At 40.6% G+C, this 19,064-nt stretch overlaps 2 protein-coding genes and 1 long non-coding RNA gene across 4 annotated transcripts; all 3 read left to right on the top strand.

Annotated features, from left to right (window-relative positions):
- Nucleotides 1-120: 120 nt before the first annotated feature.
- LOC136474416 (elicitor-responsive protein 3-like) lies at nucleotides 121-3,896 on the top strand. Its single transcript, XM_066471992.1, has 5 exons — nucleotides 121-418; nucleotides 949-1,014; nucleotides 1,830-1,956; nucleotides 2,132-2,246; nucleotides 3,563-3,896. The coding sequence occupies exons 1-5, from the start codon at nucleotides 352-354 to the stop codon at nucleotides 3,617-3,619; spliced, it is 432 nt and encodes a 143-aa protein (XP_066328089.1). The 5' UTR covers nucleotides 121-351; the 3' UTR covers nucleotides 3,620-3,896.
- Nucleotides 3,897-9,744: 5,848 nt separating this feature from the next.
- LOC136474415 (uncharacterized) lies at nucleotides 9,745-12,778 on the top strand. 2 transcript variants are annotated; one of them, XR_010762923.1, is made up of 4 exons: nucleotides 9,745-10,038; nucleotides 12,061-12,180; nucleotides 12,317-12,394; nucleotides 12,508-12,778. It is a non-coding gene; the product is annotated as an uncharacterized lncRNA (long non-coding RNA). The 2 variants fall into 2 exon arrangements; XR_010762922.1 differs by lacking the exon at nucleotides 9,745-10,038 and having other exon boundaries at nucleotides 10,984-12,180.
- A 294-nt stretch (nucleotides 12,779-13,072) lies between these two features.
- On the top strand, nucleotides 13,073-17,982 carry LOC136474414 (potassium transporter 18-like). The gene is made up of 8 exons (XM_066471991.1): nucleotides 13,073-13,226; nucleotides 13,453-13,538; nucleotides 13,614-13,714; nucleotides 14,069-14,152; nucleotides 16,826-17,083; nucleotides 17,170-17,222; nucleotides 17,499-17,613; nucleotides 17,687-17,982. The coding sequence occupies exons 5-8, from the start codon at nucleotides 16,873-16,875 to the stop codon at nucleotides 17,824-17,826; spliced, it is 519 nt and encodes a 172-aa protein (XP_066328088.1). The 5' UTR covers nucleotides 13,073-13,226; nucleotides 13,453-13,538; nucleotides 13,614-13,714; nucleotides 14,069-14,152; nucleotides 16,826-16,872; the 3' UTR covers nucleotides 17,827-17,982.
- Nucleotides 17,983-19,064: the final 1,082 nt, after the last annotated feature.

The following is a 19,064-nucleotide window of genomic DNA, read 5'->3' as shown; positions in this document are numbered from 1 at the left end:
ACAGAAAGCCCGCCAACGCGAAGAATGAGCCCAGTTATCCCAGCCCACATCGGTGTGTATCAGGGTCAGCCAGTTGCCGGCCGCAGGCAGGAGGTGGCGTGGTGCCTCCACGGTTCCACTTCCATTCCACCACCCCTGACGCGCGGAACTGGCGGTGGCGGGCGAAGCTAATGGCCATCCATGCCATGCCGCTCCGCCTCCGCCTCCGCCTCCATGCGAGGAAGGTAGCCAGACGCGTATAAAGGGCAGCCAGAAAATCGGATCCACCTGTCTGCGCGCGTCTCCGTTCGTTCACGCCACAGGCAAGGCGCAGGGCGCTTGTGAGGGAGAGCGAGGAGAGGGGAGGAGGACATGGTGCACGGGACGCTGGAGGTGCTGCTCGTTGGGGCCAAGGGCCTCGAGAACACCGATTACCTCTGTACGCATCGGCTAAATCTTCAACATAGTCCTTTTTCCTGCTCTTTGTCCATTCTCCATGTGATTTATCGTGGTCCATTGTTTCCATGGGGATCGGGGCTTCTGGGATAGTAGCAATTGGTCAATTGCTCAGTTAACATTGATTGGTCAATGGATTAATACTATTATTTCGTTGCTAATCTAGATTAATTTAACTAATCATGTTATACTTGTCAGTTCTTCGTCCTTCAGTGGGAAGTGTTAGAAAAAATGATTTTATGAGCTATTTTGTTTGGCGTTCAATTGCTTACGTGAACTGTTCGCACTTGTTCTTGTTAGCATAGGAAGCCCTCGGGACATTGTGGATTTCACATATGCTTGTAGATTTCAGGGTCGTCAATTGTGGATTTGTAAAACCGAAGTTAGCAATACGTGCTCAAATTAGCCACATTACTTGTTCAGTTGCTTTGTCAGTTGTATTTTCCCAAAAAAAAATTCTCCAATACTGGTGAGATTCCTTGTGATGAGTATTTCCTTGGAATGAACCCGCAGGTAACATGGATCCATATGCAATTCTCAAGTGCCGTTCACAGGAGCAGAAGAGCAGTATTGCAACTGGTGGATATCTATTTGATTTTTCCTCACAATAGTTATTTTATCTCTCTGTTCTGAGTATAACTTTTTTCCAAACATTTGGATCTTTTGCATTAGGAAAAAATGATTTGACCTCAATCTGGATATTAGAATTCAGAAGTCCACTGAAACATTGCATTCTCTCATACAATATGTTTTGTGGAATACTGTAATCAGGTAGTCCATAGTATGCTTAAAGAATAATACACGTCATATAAAAAGCTGTATTGTGATGCAAGTCAAATGATATTGTAACAAAGTTTCAGGAAGCGATTTGCCTTTTTAAAAGGAATTAGTTCATATACATAAGATAACTCATCACTCAGATAAACAATACTAGGAGGGCAGTAAATATTGCTAACAATTAGGAAGTAATTGTAAGGTAAAAATTACCCTTTTACATTGTGTTTAACCTTGTATCCTGGTCATACTCACATAAAACGGGTCAAAGCCATCGACCCTCGGCCGAGTATGCGGGTCATTTTCGACTCCACAGTGTAAAAAAACTCTAGTAAGTAGGATACCACGTTCCTCAACCCCGTCGGCCCGGGAACTTTGTGACTATGGACCTGGTTTTAATTCCTAATTAAGGCAAATGGTTCATAATTCAAATGCATGTCAGCATATTTTAGTAAAAAAAGATAGGGGGTTCAATTCTTTTTGCAGTGGCCCTAAAATGTAAAAGGAGCATGCTATCTTTCTGACATTCAAGTACTAATATAAGACCTTTAAGGTACTGTCTGATACTAAATTATGTTGCTTCAATTCTGCTAGCTACACTAACATGATCATGCATGCAGGAAAAGGAAGTAGCCCTGAGTGGAATGAAAACTTTATCTTCACCGTGTCTGACCGGACCACAGACTTGTTGATCAAGCTTATGGACAGTGATACAGGCACAGCAGATGACTTTGTTGGTGAAGCAACGTAAGTACACACTGTAATTCGTGTCTGCAATTCTATTTTCATTTTTGGAAGACAGCAAGCAGCTGTCCTGAAGTTGCCATTCTTACTTGTGCCCTTAGATTAATGTAACTCAGCAAACTGTAGTGCTATTTGGTGATTTAAATTTTAAAGAGCCCTGATGAATTGGTTTTCACAGGATTCCATTGGAAGCAGTGTATACTGAAAGGAGCATTCCACCAACACTCTATAATGTTGTGAAAGGTGAAAAATACTGTGGGGAAATCAAAGTTGGTCTCACATTCACTCCTGAGGTAGATTCTAGAAATCTGCCTCTATGCTTATATTTAGATATGAATGTTGAAATTATTTAATCTAATTTTAATTTCAATGCCTTTTGTTATGTGTACCGTCCACATCCATTCTCTTTTGATTGCCATTTTGGAAGTTAATACAGTCTCCAATATTTGAAAATTGACCATAAACATATAAGTACTTTCCTTTTTTTCCTCAATATATGCCCATGCTGCCATGCATATAGAAGCATTGGTTGGTACCTACTTCTACCAAGAATGAAGCAAGATATGAACATTGAAATTATGAATTTAGCAGTTAGGTACAGTAAATTGTATTGTTTCATAATCCATTAGCATTTTAATCTACCACCTGCTTGTACATCACGGTGAAAATATCTTTGTCTTTACTTTTATAAAAAGCATTGGTGGTGGTTCTACATGAGGACACTTGTGTAGTGATTTGTGTATACGTATATGTGTCAGAGGATGCATAGTTGCATACTGCATACAACATTCTCCACTTCGTATCTATGTGGTTCTTTCTGGTTTAATCCTTTGCATAACTCAGGATAAATAGTGTTTGTAATATTAACTAGCTCAGTTGCTAGAGTATAGAACTTCATTTTTTTTTTGTTGAATATAATACATCTTCTGTTATCCAAATTTCTACTAATTGGTGCTAATTACATGAAGAAAGAAAAAGATTGCATAGACTGCGAAATGCAAACGACCAAGGCAAGCATTTCTTTCGACGAGTATAGCATTCTGGCATCCCTGTTGTTGAATCAATACAGGCTGTGATGAGTTCCCTAACATTTAGGTCTACTCCATAACTGAACATAATAACCTCAGCGTCCGTATGGTGTCTACTGTCTAGTCATGTGATGCCATGCCGGAAATGCAGTGGTGGTGTTGAGTACAAGTAATTATACATCTGTTTTGAGATACAGTTGGCTGTACTGCACCTTTAAAGCTAGCTACTGGACCATTTGCCTGAAGATTTTCACTGGATATGCAACGCAGAAAAGTAGGATTCACCTAAAGTCCCAAACATGATTTTTTTTTGTTTCCCTAAGTTCTGTTTTTCGTTAAGTAAAAAACTATTGCTCTTTATTGGTCAAGAATTGCTCACATGGAACCTGTTTGCCACGATAGGCTGCAAGAAAAACTATGCTGCTCCGCTGTGTGCGTTTGGGTGTGTTTGTTTTTATGTTGTGGGGGTGGTTGTATTTGCAATTTCTTTTCCTCTACTTAATACATGATACTCAGTTTTCCCGAGAAAAAAACTCTGCTGCTTTTTAGTAAGCTAATGCTAATGGTTATTCTTTATGTAGGATACTCACCAGCGGGGTCTCCCAGAGGACTTTGGTGGATGGAAGCAATCATCTTAGACCTAGAACACCAGAGCACAGCGACAATTCATGCGCTTGGAGTCTTCAGCCGTTGAATACTTCATGCTAATGCAGAATTCAGTCGATTTGGTATTTCGAACTTCCTGCTAAGAAACTGATAGATCGTACTTGTCTTGCCTTCTTTCATTCTCCGTAAGGTTATTGAAGCTGCACTGCTGCAGAACAGCAGAAGGCTTCTGGTGCAAAATGTGCAACCACCTTCTTGTAGGAGTTGTGATCTTCATATATATAGCCGCGCTGGCAATTTTTCTACATATATACATACTGAATTCAGTAATGCTGTCCCTTCCGGCTTCAAGCAATTGAACGAATTGGTGTTGTTACTGTCATTTCGGACACTGAAAGACCATCTTTCTTTGCTTTAGGCTTTTTTTGTCCCGAAAGGAGGAATTTTGCATGAATAAGTACATTCTTGAATGAAATTCCTCCGTTCCAGCAGGAACTAGTAATTTCAAATTTGTTTCCTTATTTAATGACAAGACGTAACAGAAGGTCACTGCCTCAAAGACAGTGCGCACGGGCGACACCAGTCTAGAGCAGTGGGCGTTGGGAAGCTGCAGCTGGTGAGATGAGACAACTCACCAGAACTTAAGCCTGGACCTGGCCAGGTCCCCATGTCCCTGTGCTTCTCTGATCTCAACACGCGAGACCACGTGAGTGTCACAAGGGCCCTCAGAAGTCAGAAATCACCACATCCACCACCGCCACAACGAGAAGAAAGAAACCGGTCTCTGCTCAAACTTTGAGAGTTTGAGTCGAATTAAGAAAAACACGCAGAGGGCATTTTTCTAAACAAAACCAGGCTTTATGAGTGTCATATTAAAAATAGGCAAAGCAGATGCAAGGTATTTTTGAAGCCCCGTTCAGCTTATCCTATATCCGGTTTGTTCGGTTTTTTTAGTCGGAACAGTATTTATCTCTCACAACATTTCAGTCAGAATAGTGTTTTTCAGCCAATTTCAGCCAAGATTCAGCAAGCCAATTTCTCTCACAACATTATTAGTTGTCGCTTGTTTAATTGGATGAAACAAACCTTTTAGCTTTTACTAAAAGCCATGGTATACCCATAATCTTTTTAGAGTTCAAGAAACAGCACTTAAAATCTCTCTCTATCTATACATATATAAACTACGATTTTCACACGGTTGCTTATAAAACCAACCAAAGTTTCTTGTACCACAGTTTTTTAGAACTAGTACCACACTAAAGAGGCCCTAAGTATTACGAGGACTTTCAAAGAGGCAACGAAGCATGGATTGGCCCATTGGGTATGACTTCACAACCTTTGTGCTACTCGATATTGCTCCCTGCATTATAAATTATAAGTAATTCTAACTTAGAATCAAAGCATCTCAAATTTAATTAAAATCATAGAGAAAATTAAAAAGTTTTATATGGTATACTATAAAAATATAATTAATAAAGAATCTAATAACACTTAGTTAATATCATAAAAATTATTGTTTTATTATATAGATTTAGTCGAACTTAGGATGCTTTGACTTAAAAAAGCTGGAATAACTTATAATTTGAGATGGAGGGAGTATATGGCATTAATACAACAATCTTGTGTTATTATGACCTCTATATTTTGGAGGAATTCTCTGTGAGTTATTAAAAAAGATCGTAATCCCCTAGAGCTACTGGAAAAGTTTAGCGATCTTCAGCGTCACTGCTTCAACTTTTTTTTTGCCCTCCATGCCACCGCCGTCAGATTGGGCCCTAACGGTGTCAAACTTCAGGTGTAAAAAGTCAAAAATACCCTTAAGTCTAAATATAACATTAATTTTTAAGCATCTTAACGACTTTAAATGGAAAAACTCAAAACTAGAAAGTTGTAAATCTCATCGAGATCTATAATTTTCATATAAAAATTATCTTCTTTTAATACCGTAAAAAATATATGATGTTTCTAAGATATATTAATCATATCAAATCATATCTTTTAATACCGCAAAAAAGATATGATTAAATGAAGATATGATTTGATATGATTAATATATTTTACAAAAATCATATATTTTTTGTGGTATTAAAAGAAGATAATTTTTATATGAAAATTATAGATCTCGACGAGATCTACAACTTTCTAGTTTTGAGTTTTTTCATTTGAAGTCATTAAGATGCTAAAAAAATAATGTCATATTTAGACTTAAGGGTATTTTTGACTTTTCACGCCTGCAGTTTGACACCGTTAGGGTCCAATCTGACGGTATTGGCATGGAGGATAAAAAAAAAGTTAGAGCAGTGATGCTGAAGACCGTCGAATTTTTTCAAGGATTGCGATCTTTTTTAATGACTCACATGAAATTCTCTCCTATATTTTTGCTCAGCGCTAACTAGTTACAACAACGAAATGGCGAAATGTATGTTGCTTGTGCTCGTTCGCAAGAAAACGTAAGGAAAACACGAATTGCAGTCGTTGTCAGCACGACAGAGCACGTACTTACGGTTGTTGCAGTGCCTGAAAGCTGGCTGGGGCTAGTTAATTGTGCAGTGGATTGGGGCCCTGGGGAACCAGCCTCTTGGACTCACCCTGTACCGCCGCCCTCGCGCCCACGTTGCCGCCCACATCGGGCGCCGTCCGCGGCGGTGCGCGCACCGTCGTCCACAGCACGGCGCCGCCGCCGTGCCTCCGCGCCGCGGTCGCCGCATCGGGCTTCAGAGCTCTGCAGCTGATGTAGGTGACAGTGGCCAGCTCGATCCCCAGAAGCAGCAGCAACAGGAGCATGGCCGGCGATGGAGCGTGCCTCATGGCTGCTAGCTTCTCCGACTCCACCAGGAGCAGCTCTGCAACTGCAAGCACAAGCTAGCTACGAAGTGGTGGGATTTAGGCGCTGCTTGTGCTGTCTGCTGTGGCGCCCCTGTGTGGAGAGGACGAGAGGTAGTGGGAGATCACCAGATGGGCGCCAGGAAGTCGATCAGCTCATGGGTGTCCAGATGTCCCAGATGACCCATGGGCTTGGAATTGGGCCCAGTTTAGTTCTAAAATTTTTGGTAAAATGGACACTGTAGCATTTTCGTTGTTATTTGACAAATAGTGTCCAATCATAATCTAATTAGGCTTAAAAGATTCGTCTAAACTGTGTAATTAGTTTTATTTTTTATTTATATTTAATGCTTCATGCATGCGTCCAAAGATTCGATGTGACGGAGAATGTGAAAAATTTTGTAAAATTTTTTGCAAACTAAACTGGACCTTGGAAGAAGGCAGCACATGCTTATATTTTCCTCGGTTCGTGTGGTCATTTATATGCATTAAATACGCTGGTGCCGGTGGTAATGGTTCATTCGGTACAAGCGTGTTAAGAGGAGAAAATGCCCCTAAAGTTATGATGTTAACGCTAAGGGTCTGTTGGATCCATGCAGCTTTAGCTGCTAAAAATTACTCTAGATGAGGTTATACTTGGATCCTCTACTATTTAACTAATAATTAGCTATTAGTTAATGTTTTTTAGTGCCTAATTGGTTCGCTAATTTGCCATGCCAATGATTTGACAAGCTATGATTTTGACCAATATTTGGGTTGCTACCAAAAACTTGCCAAATTATCATATTTACCTTGCCAAATCTATGGCAATAATTTTGCTCAACTTTTGGCTTACCAAATCTTTGGCATAACAAATTTTCAATTTTAGATATAAACCAAGCATGCCCTTAGCTAACACAACTACGGAATACTAGTTAGTTGGATGGATCCAAACATGATCTATTCTTCCATATTTTTGTCCTATTTATTTATTATTTATTTAGAGCGGCTTTCTTCATATGGATGGCAACGGGCACATTACCCGCGGGTAGAGGGTCTACAAACCCGCACCCGCGAGGCAAACCCTGTGCCCGTACCTGCGCCCGCGACCCATCACGGGCACGAAATTGAACCCGCACCCGTCACCCACGGGCACAGTGTACCCATGGGCACACCCGTCAATGGCGATAACCTGATTACCAGGGAGAGCTTCATCACAGGGATGGAAGCCTACGAGACCTGCTCAGGTTGGTCACTGCTCCCAGGAGTCTCCATCACCAATGCAATATGTAGTCCAACAACATGGCACAAGTTAACTACATATCACCAGAATTGAACCATCCAAAAAGCTACTGACAATCACAAAAATAGCTACTGACAATCACAAAATCATTCATTCAATCTAGACAGAACACTGCCTATCACCATATCACAAAATAATTCATTCATTCTATCTACTGAACACTGCAACCACTTAACAAAATCACCAAATCATTCATCCAGTCACAAAATCGTTCATTCATTCTAGACAATCACAAAATCACAAACTAGACATGACATATCACCGGATCTAGCATTAATCAATGGCAAGGCAAAAGTGTAGTTTATGGATCTATCATTCTACTGAATAGAGAATGAAGAAAAAGTGAGAGGACAGTGACTGACCTGGGGCGGCTATGGGAATACAGGCGCCAGGCAGAGCGGCCTTGCTGGCAGCGGGTGCCGGAGTGGGCGGCGGGCGATGGACCGGGTGGCGGCAGGGAGGTGGGCGACTGGGCAGGTGCCGGGCAGAGCAGTGGCGGCGAGGGGAGCGAGGGCGGGCGGAAAAAGTGGCGTCTAGGAGGTGGTGGCCGGTGGGAAGGGATGGCAGAGGGCGAGCGGCGGCCGGAGGGGAACTGGCGGCGGCCGCCTGGGCGCGTGGCATGGGAGGCTGGGAGTGGTCGAGCGGAAGCCGAGGGAGGCTGCGCCACTGCGGCCAGGCGTGTGGGAGGCTCCGGGATTGCGGCTGTGCGGGGGAGGATAAGGGGAACCCTAGAAAATCCTTTATATACTTATGCAGCAGGCCTACATGTCAGGCGGGTTCGCGGGTTTGCGGGCACGGGTAAGATATTTTCATGCCCGCAAATTTTTTACCCGCAGACACAAAATCAAACCCGCACCGGTGCCCGTGGGTACAAAATCGTACTCGTATTCTCACCCTAACGGGTTTTTATCCGCGGGCACACGGATAATTTGTACCAGTTGCCATCCATATTTCTTCAGCTGCGGCACTTGCTACAGTGGACCATGGAGCAGTCACAGGTGTGGAAAAAAAACGAAGTGTACCGGCTCCCTAGTTATACGGGGACGAGAGAGAAATAGTTCCTACTGTACTTCGTGTTACAGTACGCATGCGAGGAGGAGCCAGAGTCGTATACTAACAATTACCGTACTTCTTTTGACCTGAAATGTCAACTTGTATATTGGCATGGTTTTAATATGGCATTTGAATAATACTATAAATGAAAATATGCTGATGGATATAAATATATATATTGCATTATAAAAGTAAATTCTATGATGAATGTAGTACTGCCAATGTATCATTATAGATTATGGCCTCGTTCGGCTTGCTGAATCTTGGCTAAAATTGGTTAAAAAACACTGTTCTGACTGAAATATTGTGAGAGAAAAACACTGTTCTGATTGAAAAAAAGAAGCCAAACAAACCGGATATGGGGTAAGCCAAACGGGGCCTATGTGAAGTTTTAACTATTATAGTCAAAAGAAATGAAAAAGGCATTTTTAATAAAATAATCCAACTTAAAAACTTAAGCTGTCTTATATATATATATATATATATATATATATATATATATATATATATATATATATATATATATATATATATATATATATATATTGAAAAGCACTAAACTAGTTTATTTGAAACGACATTGAAGTATCAGTGGTCAATAATAATGATTTTGTAATTAAGAATTATAGAGAAACCAAGACTTTGCATGAGTGTAGTTGCCATATTCGATATCAAGGGCACAAAGCTAGAAATGCACTCAGGCTATGTTTTGGTTCAGCTTCCGAAAAATGTTTCTCCTACAACTAAAAAGAACAAAAGTAAGATTATTTTTTCGTGCAACTTTTTTTGGGGTCGCTCTTCCCTTCCATCCATGCGACAATCGCTTCGTCGGTCTGCACCTCCCTTGTGATACCGCGCGTAGGCAAACATGATGTATATACTACGGTCCCTCCTCTCTCTCTCCCCCCCATCGGTCTCTCCCTCTCCACCCCGACGAGAGCAGGGGCGACGGGCGGGTGCGGCGGCGACGGTGGCTGCCCTCCTCCTCCTCCTCCTCCTCCGCCCTCCCTCGCCTGCCTCTCACCTTCGTTTCTCCCTCCCCTTCCTCTCTCTCCCCTTCCCTCCTGATGCTACGGCAGGCGCGAGGCGGCGACAGGTGCCAGGCGATGGCGCCCCTGCGGGTGATGCGCCGCAGCGGGAGGGGCTCGGCGGCCCCCTCCCTCTCCCCCATCCTCCATGCGACCGCCTCAACGCCTCCTTCCGCTGGGGAGCTTGTGCTCCTTTGCTCGACGAAACCCTAGGTGCTTGTGCTGCGGCGGCAGCGGCGGTGAGGCTCGGCGACTGGATTTGACGGTGACTCACCATCTTCTTCTCCTCCTTCGTCCCATGGCTCCTCCCCCAGATCCTCTCTCCCTCGCATTTTTGGGGAGCGGCAGATCCTCACAATAATTTCTATGGCAATTGAGAACAGTAGATTCTAAAGCTTTTGCTGATTTTATTTCCTTTAATATTTTATTTTCTATTACCTGAATTAAAATCTGCTGGTTTGTTCAAAATAATACCTCTAGGTTAGTAAAAATGGTTACATGTACAATCTTGATATATTACTGTGCATTGATTTGTCATCTTCTCGTAATGGATTGTGTCCATTCATTGAAAGAGCAGGAAGGCCAGTGACCTTTTTATGCCATTTTTTCCTTGTGTGATTTACGATACTGATTTGTTAGTGCATATGTCCATGTCCTCCTTCCAGGAGATTCCTGTTTAACTGAAACCAATGAGTTTCCAGAAAGAATGATGCTCTATTTTTAATGTCATGCCAGTTTTATCTCTATCTACACTGATGGACTCCATTTTCTTTGTTTCCTGATGTTTCTTGATGTGCATACCATTTTTGATCCAGACATTTTTACTAAGTGTAGTTACCTAATACTTTAGTTTTGAAACCAATTTTATTTTTCATAATAGGGGGGTTCGCTACTTGCAAAGAATTTATATGGCAAGAGTTTGATTTCCAACTATGCAGTTTCTTATTTAACAAACTCTGACATTGGAAACTGATGGCTGATTGAATCTCAGGACCATAGGAATTGAAAAATCATTCATGTCTAACTCTGATTAGTTTCACTTTAGAAGTGTGAGGAAGTTGCCTTAAGCTTCCTTGAAAAACAAAAACATTTTAAGAATTTACCATGTTCTGAACATTTTTGTTAGTCCAGAATCTCATCCTCGGATGGGTTTTCTTTAATGATCTAGAGAGAACAAACAAATTAGTGCTGCACATGTATGACAGCAACAACCATTCTTCATGAACCCTTTGTTTCTGTAATTTCGTTTTGAATGAAACTGTTGAACTTGCCTAAGTACAATCACCTGAATTTGCAATTTAATTTTTTGGAGCCATTTGGTGCATAAGTAGAATTTCTATAGCATACAGTCTTCTTGCTCAGGTCTGAATTTTGAGTTGTAAGCAAATGTGAAATACATAGTTGAAGTGAACTCACTGACTACTAATTACTCAAATACAGTGAATTAGAATGCTTGTGACATTCTCTAATCATGTCTGCTTTTTTTTCTTGGAGTTCTACACATACAAGCAACACTTGAGTAATTATTAGTGTGTTACTGTACTGATAAGTTTCATGCACCAGTGCCGGCTGGCATGCAGCACCGGCCATTAGATCACTCATATAAATGTTGTCACATATCTCTTCTCTAAGCCCACGAGAACTGTTTTATGGATTTTTTATTGTATCGTTAAGGCTATAAAAACGAATGCTTCCACTATGGTCGTATGGTCTAATTCTAATAAACCTGACCATGGGGCAGGACTCCTGCTGCAGTTCCTAATGCATAATGTGGATACCTCTCTCTTGCTAGATCTTGCGATGTTATTTTGTTTTTCTTTTATTTACATGCTACACGAATTTGATGACGACTATAGAGTTTCTCTCAAATTTTTTAACTACTGAAAGCCTCGGTTGCTTGAACTTGCTCCAATTTCGTTTTATGAATTACCCTGTTTACTTCTGTAATGTTGGATTGGGTGACATGGCTTATCTTCATGCGAATAACTTGATACAGCTCAGAAATCTTAGATTGACCAATACAAAACAATCAAGATTACATAATTTATTCAATGTCAGTCTTTAGTAGGAAAAAAATGAAAAGGGCACAAAATGCTAACATGGTTGTTGTCAAATTTTTTACCCTGCAAATTAGTGAGTACTCAAGTTCTAAGATAATGAGTTACTACAAAGTACTTGCTTGTGCCACTACTGCAACTATAGGCCATTATTAGGCATTTGGATATCTGCAGTGTTATCTCTGTCAGTACTGCCAACATCTTTCTTTCTTTTTTTTGTTATATCTCAGGGACCAACCTTGTTTGGGGGATACACCGTCTGAATCCATGCACCAATCGTCGAGTGTTGGCATGCAACGATCATAAGAAACAGAAACTAAAGCACGGTCTGCCCACAGCCAAGTAGTCAGGTATATGAAATAATGGTCATTCCCTGAATATTTTCAGGATTATAATTTTGTTGTTTAGTGATCATCATATCTGCTTACAGAATTTCACTTCTACTTACAATTACAATTACTAGCTACTTCTGCAATTGTTATTTAGCCTGGTTCAGGAGGACCATGTCACAGAGAAGAAAGAAGAAGAAACCATATGCCTCGATGCATTTTAACTGATTTTAAGGTCAGCGGGCCTAAATCTTGGAATGTTCAAATTGCAATGTCTGTAAAGCTTAGGTTGCCATGTTTTTCTAAGGACATACAAGCATGGCTCTTACATGCATTTAATATATGTAGGTTGGTGTCCCCCCTTCCCCAGCATGAACTGGTGCAGATGCTCCGCGCAGAACCGCTGATCGTCGTTTCGTCGGCTCGCAGGTTCGCTTCCTCTCCTGCTCCCCCTTTCTCCTTACCTCTCCTTACCGGACCTGCCTCTTCCAATGCTCTCAGTCCTCATGGAAGCGGTCTTCCTGACACCTTTGTGCTTTTTCTTTTTTTCTTTGATTATCTTCAATTTGATATACGATTATAGTTGCTCACTTTTTTTTGATATACGATATGGCTCATGTTTTTTTTTGTAAATTCGATATACGATTATAGTTGCTCTTAATGTTAAAAAAGGTCTGTGGCATTTTCATATCGTCTTGCCAAAAACGTGTCTGCTTAAATCTATTAGGTATTTTTTTTTCAGTTTTACGGTAACCGCTGAACAAATTTCTTATTACATCTTGATTAGCCTTCCTAGTCAATTCTCATACACATCAGGTTAAGATTTGCGATTTTGGGACTACTAGCAAATTGGTACACTTCTCTCTTTTAGTTTATTCCTGCTAAATATGTTCATGGGTTTAATAAAGTGAAATATCCATTTCAATTCCATGGCGAGTCTAACATATCGTACATTTGCTCGCAGTATTATAGGGGGCCTGAACTAATATTTGGAGCTACAGAGTATTACTGCTGTGATTGATATCTGCTCTGTTGGTTGTGTATTGGCTGACCTTCTAATTGATCAGGTATAGCATCTGAATCCTAGCTTCACCTTTCCTTCAGGCTTCGAACTGATTATTATGCCAACCATTTTCTGAGAGGGAAATAATTTTGTTTTACGGTTGTAAAATCTTTGTCTTTTTTTAGGGTCAAATATTACTATATAAACTACAAAATTGCATTTTTAGATTTCATGGACATTAGGATTTGATTAGCTCACTATTAATTGAGATACTTTTAATCCGTTGACAGTTTTGTTGATGTCCACTGGGTCCCTCCAATTGCAGCCTTTGTTTCCCTATGGAAGCGGTCTTGGTCAGCTGGTGCAAATAATAAAGGTTTGCATCTGCTAACGAATTATGTCAGCAAATACTTTGTACAATGAATGTTTCTCCTTTTCTCTTTTATCCAAGAGTTTGGGTACTCCAACAAGAAAAGAGATCAGATTCATGAATACAAAATATTCTGACTTCAGGCTCCCTCAGATAGCAGCCCTTCCATGGCACAATGTTAGGTATCTCTAATCTCTATGGTATTTTTCATTTCAGCTGTATTCAGTTGACCAGCTCACCTGCGTTTGTTTTTCTGTCTAGCTTTTTGGTAAGTGCATGCCACCTGAGGCTGTTGAGCCTGTATCAAGGCTACTTCAGTACTCACCAAATGTGCGCTGCACTGCTATAAGAACTAATTTGATATTATAACTAACCAATTAGCGAATCCAAATTAGGCCAGATGTGTCACTATTGATACTAAGCTTTATATTTTCCCTCGGTTGAAATATTATTGTTTCTTGGTTTCATCAAGTTTGAAATAATAATTTAATCTGAATTTTGAATATAAATCTGAAATGTGAATATAATTCTTGCAGGAATAAAAGTCGACACAATTTTGCGTAAGCTGCAGAGATGTGGAGAAGGTTGACTGGAGATTGCAAGAATATGACTGTGCAGAAGTAATGTTCTGCGATTAACTAATTATCACATGCTGTTTATAAAGATTAATGTTACAGAGTTGAGAGTTCCATTACTGTTTTCTTCCTGCTTGCCCACTGTCTGAATGTATACATGTATGATGTATCTGCAGTATGTTCTCCATGAGCTTGCATCTTCTCCAGTAACATCTTCCTATTGTACAACATTTTTTTGAGCTTTCTGCAAGTGTTCTATTCATATTATATTCAACTTTTTTTTTCTCGAACTACGTAGGAGAGCTGCGCGTCATTTCATTAAGATAGAAGAAAAAAATGGGTTTGGGTAGCCCCTACCCAGTTACAAAACACACACCAACACATCAGCAGCCATTATACTCAGGCTGACAAAACACACACCAACACATCAGCAGCCATTATACTCAGGCTGCGCCAGGATCGGGAAGAGGTGACCAAACAGAGAGCACTAGCTCTTGGAGCTTGGAAGCCCCAGCCATGCACCATAGGCGGCCCTCAGTGTTTATAGCCCTAAGAACCTCCTGAGTGTTCGGCCTGACCTTTTCAAACACACAATCATTCCTGTGTTTCCAAATCTCCCAAGCGACCAGGATTATCAGAGAATTAAGGCCCTTACGCATCTCTTTTGGTACAGCCAAGAATGTTTTCCTCCACCATCCAAAGAAACGGGTCTCGGGAGATTCAGGAGCTAGGTGTATCAGACCCAGGCATTGGAAGATCAGCACCCAAACCTGGCGGGAGAACACACAGCCAACCAGTAAGTGGTGGATTGTCTCCGGAGCTTGGTCACAAAGGGGGCAAGCCTCCGGATGAGGCAGACCTCGCTTAGCCAGGCGATCAGCGGTCCAACACTTGTTGTGAAACACTAACCAAATGAAGAATTTGCAACGCGGAGGAGCCCAGCTTTTCCAAATCCTCCTCCAAGGCCCAATTCTGACAGAACCCTCAAAGAAGGCAGCATATGCCGATTTACTGTTATAGGACCCCGATTGACTTAACTTCCATTTGTATTGATCTGGAGTATCTTGCTGCAAGACAACATTCTCCACAATATCCCAGATCTGAAGGTACTCATACATGACCTGAACTGTACGCGCTCCCTTGATGTCACCCACCCATCGATTATTTTGGAGCGCTTGAGCAACAGTCCTTCTTTTGGTCAATCTTTTAGGGACCGTGTTGAACAGATTGGGAGCAATTTCATCCAAAGTATGACCATCCAGCCAGCGATCTGTCCAGAACAAGATTTTCTCCCCATTACCAACTATTGCATCCACAGCAACATTAAAAAGGGCCTGAGTGTTTCTGGAAATCTGTACTGGGAGATCAGCCCATGGCCTAGAAGGGTCTGTCTTTTGTGCCCAAAGCCAGCGGGCCCTTAATGCGCAGCCAAGCAGTTCCAGGTTAATAATTCCAAGTCCTCCATATTCTAGAGGCCTCTGCACCTTTTCCCATGCTACCAAGCAATTACCGCCATTGGCCTGTTCCTGTCCTTTCCACAAGAAGCCCCTTCTTTTTTTGTCTATAGCCTTGAAAACCCATTTTGGAAGATCCATGGCTATCATATGATAAATGGGAGCAGCGGTTAAAACCACTTTTACCAGTACCAATCGCCCGGCTTTGTTTAGCAGGGAAGCTTTCCATCCTAGAAGATAATCAGCCACCTTATCCACTAAAGGCAGCAGTACTTCTTTGGTCGGTTTGCCAATTGTGAGTGGAAGACCAAGGTAGGTACAGGGGAATGCCTTGATAGAACAGGACAGAACCTCAGCCGTGAGAACCAGCTCTTCATCAGTACAGTTGATAGGAGACACTGAGCTTTTTGATAAATTGGTTCTGAGTCCCGAGGCATGTCCAAACAGGTCAAGGAGGTGGCGGACTGTGTTAAGATCTAAACTGTCAGGTCTCAAGAAAATAACAGCGTCATCAGCATAGAAAGAGACCCGATGCCGGGCCTGCTGAGTGGCTAGAGGTTGAAGCAGTGCCTCCCTGGATGCATACTCAACCATTGAATTCAACTAAGATGCATGTAAGTATAAACATTAATTTTTTTCCTCGAACCAAAGTATAAACATTAATTATTTAGCATGATTGTATATTGGCTTCTTTATAAGAAAAAAACAATGATAAAACATAAATATTGGATAAAATTAAGAGTACTCCATTTGTTCTAAATTTTTAGTCATTTTGGTTTTTGTAATTACATAGTTTTTGCTAGACACCTAGATATACACCATGTCTAGATGCATAATAAAAGCTATTAATTTAGAAAAGCCAAAATGACTTACATTTTGAAGAGACAGAATAGTACTTCGACTTATACAATTAGCTCGTGCGTGCTCCAATAGAGTGGAACATGGCCTATTGGCCAAACCGAAGAGCCAAGACCCGATGAGAGGCGGCTGTCAGCTAGCGCTCGCTCGCTTTTGTCATATATATATATATGTGCATTTAGTTACTGGATCAATCTTAGAATTATCATGGTTGCACAGCGACTTATCTAGGAGAAGTTTTTGTTGGTGGGGCTATACATTTGCCCATTAACTAATGTTTGGACAGTAATGTAGTACACTGAATAGTTTTGTTTAGTGTGGCTGTTTTAAAAGACAGATGATCATTGATCATTATACTGAGATCAGTATGTGGATGACTGAATTCTTTCATTTTTTCCCATATCAGATGTGGTTGTCATCATCTCTGTGGTCATATTGATTGGATTATTCAGCATGCAGCACTTTGGTACTGATAAAGTCAGTTGGCATTTTGCTCCAATAGTATTTATTTGGTTCATACTCATTGGAATCCTGGGCGCCGTAAACATTTCCAAATACGATCAATCTGTTCTCAAGGCTTTTAATCCTATTTATGTATATCGATACTTTAAGCGAGGGAAGACTAGCTGGGCTTCTTTAGGAGGAATTATTCTTAGCATTACAGGTTTGAACATCTTTCCTAATTTTATAATAATATTGTCCTTTGTTTAATGGCAATTACCAGGACTGAAATATTGGGCCATGTTTCAGGGACAGAAGCATTGTTTGCTGATCTTTCATATTTCCCTGTACAAGCTATTCAGGTAGTTTATTGCCTGTCTTTGTTACTAGCTGTGAAAATGTTCTTATGATAACCAAGGAACCTTTTAGAGGCAAATGTACATTTTTACCTACTCTTCTCACATGAGTACAGAAGTAAATCCTTTTGCGCTGGACTTAAATTTTTACTGTTCATGCTGGAATGTTGTGAGAGAAAAACACTGCTCCGACTGAAAACTGTAGCTAACCAGCCAGCCAAAAAATGCCATCCGAACACAGCCTTGGCTTGCCTGCTGATGACATCACATTTTTGTGTGCAGATTGCTTTCACGGTGGTTGTGTTTCCATGGCTTCTTTTGCAGTATACGGGCCAAGCTGCCTATATAGCTCAGAACAAAAACCATGTCTCCCATGCCTTCTATTATTCCCTTCCAGGTAATGTCAGATAGAGGGAGTCTTCGTTTACCATATATACATGAATGCACATTGACACTATTATTTGGTACAGATTCTGTACTTTGGCCATCATTCATTGTTGCAACAGCTATGTGCTGTAATCAGAAGAGGTTTTGGTTACTATATTTTGTATGTCACAATTGTGATAGTTTACTATATTCTTATATGATAATTCAGGATGTAGGCCATTAGAATTGCAGCAGAAAATAGTTGATTGGTTACAACTATATATTTTTATTGATAGAGTGATTTTCATGACTTATCACTGTAATCCGAAAAATGAAAGTGGTATGGTCAACTTAGCAACAGATTTTTTTTTTTCTGATTAGGTTTCTTCTATAAAGGTGTCAATGCTTTGTCCTTACCTGTAGGCAAGTGACCTATTTCTTTGTTGGGATTAGCCATGAATTCAGTTCCCGCCATTTGATTGACCCGTGATACTGATTTTTGGCATGTGTCCATTGTTCCTAAATATGTTGTGTTATTACGCACATTGTTTGGAGTCCGACCACATATATGCCAAATAGCATGTTTATCACCTAAATGTAGGTTCATGTGATGTCATTATATAGCATCGATTTAGTCACTGCAGCCATCTCCCTTGAATATTTTTTTGCCTCCAAATGGGGAGACTCAACTTGGTGGTGATTATAATATTTTGGTGGTTTAAATATCATCGTGGCCTTAGCACGAGTTCATTTAGGATTGATTGAGGTACAAGCGTGCTTTTTCTTTTTTTTTTGGCAATCACAATGTGCTAAACACAGTTTGTGCCTTGTTTTATATTAAGCTAGGACTTATCACCCTCTTTCATGAATCATAAGTTTTATTGCTATTATTTGGTGGTAATAGACTTGAGAATAAGTAGCTCAGCAATAGGCCTGATCTCAATCAGAAACTACGAGGTTTAGATTGGTAACATGGATTGCATATTTGGATGATATGAAGGGAATGTTTGGATCTCATCCTCATAGCGATATTTTAGACTCTAGATTGTGAATCTGGATTCTAGATAAAATTATGAGTGTTTGGATCTTATTCTCACAGTGATTATTGCCTTAGCATAGTGCAAATCGTCAAATAGTAGAGGTTTGTTGTAGAAGTTGGATTTTACAATCTAATTCTAGAGTCTAACTGTTTAGATCGCATTCTCATTTTTCCACCATATTTTTATTTTTCTTAAGACATCCAAACAGACTCGAAGTTTTCTCGATAAAACAACGCAAAATGGAAACGTCTAGCAACACAGAGATATGAACTCTAAATATTTTAATTTTGGCTTGACGGAGTCCTTGAATAATACCAAGCAACATACATCACGTGAAATTTTTCGTTGTTCCCGTTGCAACGCACGAAAAGGTCTATACAGTAGAGTTGGTGAGCCTGTGATGTCGCGCTCTCCGTAACCGTATTAATTTTATGAACTTTGC

The sequence above is a fragment of the Miscanthus floridulus genome, chromosome 8, assembly GCF_019320115.1.
Source record: "Miscanthus floridulus cultivar M001 chromosome 8, ASM1932011v1, whole genome shotgun sequence".
Lineage (NCBI taxonomy): Eukaryota > Viridiplantae > Streptophyta > Magnoliopsida > Poales > Poaceae > Miscanthus > Miscanthus floridulus.
Note: the sequence above shows the minus strand (reverse complement) of the source record. Positions and strands in the feature narration are given on the sequence as shown.

What these genes read in the sequence shown, in the direction of transcription:
- LOC136474416 (XM_066471992.1), top strand. Translation starts at nt 352, where the DNA reads ATGGTGCACGGGACGCTGGAGGTGCTGCTCGTTGGGGCCAAGGGCCTC. An exon ending in CGAGAACACCGATTACCTCT is followed by an intron (nt 419 to 948) that starts GTACGCATCGGC and finishes ATGAACCCGCAG; the next exon opens with GTAACATGGATCCATATGCA. An exon ending in GACTTTGTTGGTGAAGCAAC is followed by an intron (nt 1,957 to 2,131) that starts GTAAGTACACAC and finishes TGGTTTTCACAG; the next exon opens with GATTCCATTGGAAGCAGTGT.
- LOC136474414 (XM_066471991.1), top strand. Translation starts at nt 16,873, where the DNA reads ATGCAGCACTTTGGTACTGATAAAGTCAGTTGGCATTTTGCTCCAATA. An exon ending in TCCCTGTACAAGCTATTCAG is followed by an intron (nt 17,223 to 17,498) that starts GTAGTTTATTGC and finishes TTTTGTGTGCAG; the next exon opens with ATTGCTTTCACGGTGGTTGT. An exon ending in CTTCTATTATTCCCTTCCAG is followed by an intron (nt 17,614 to 17,686) that starts GTAATGTCAGAT and finishes TATTTGGTACAG; the next exon opens with ATTCTGTACTTTGGCCATCA.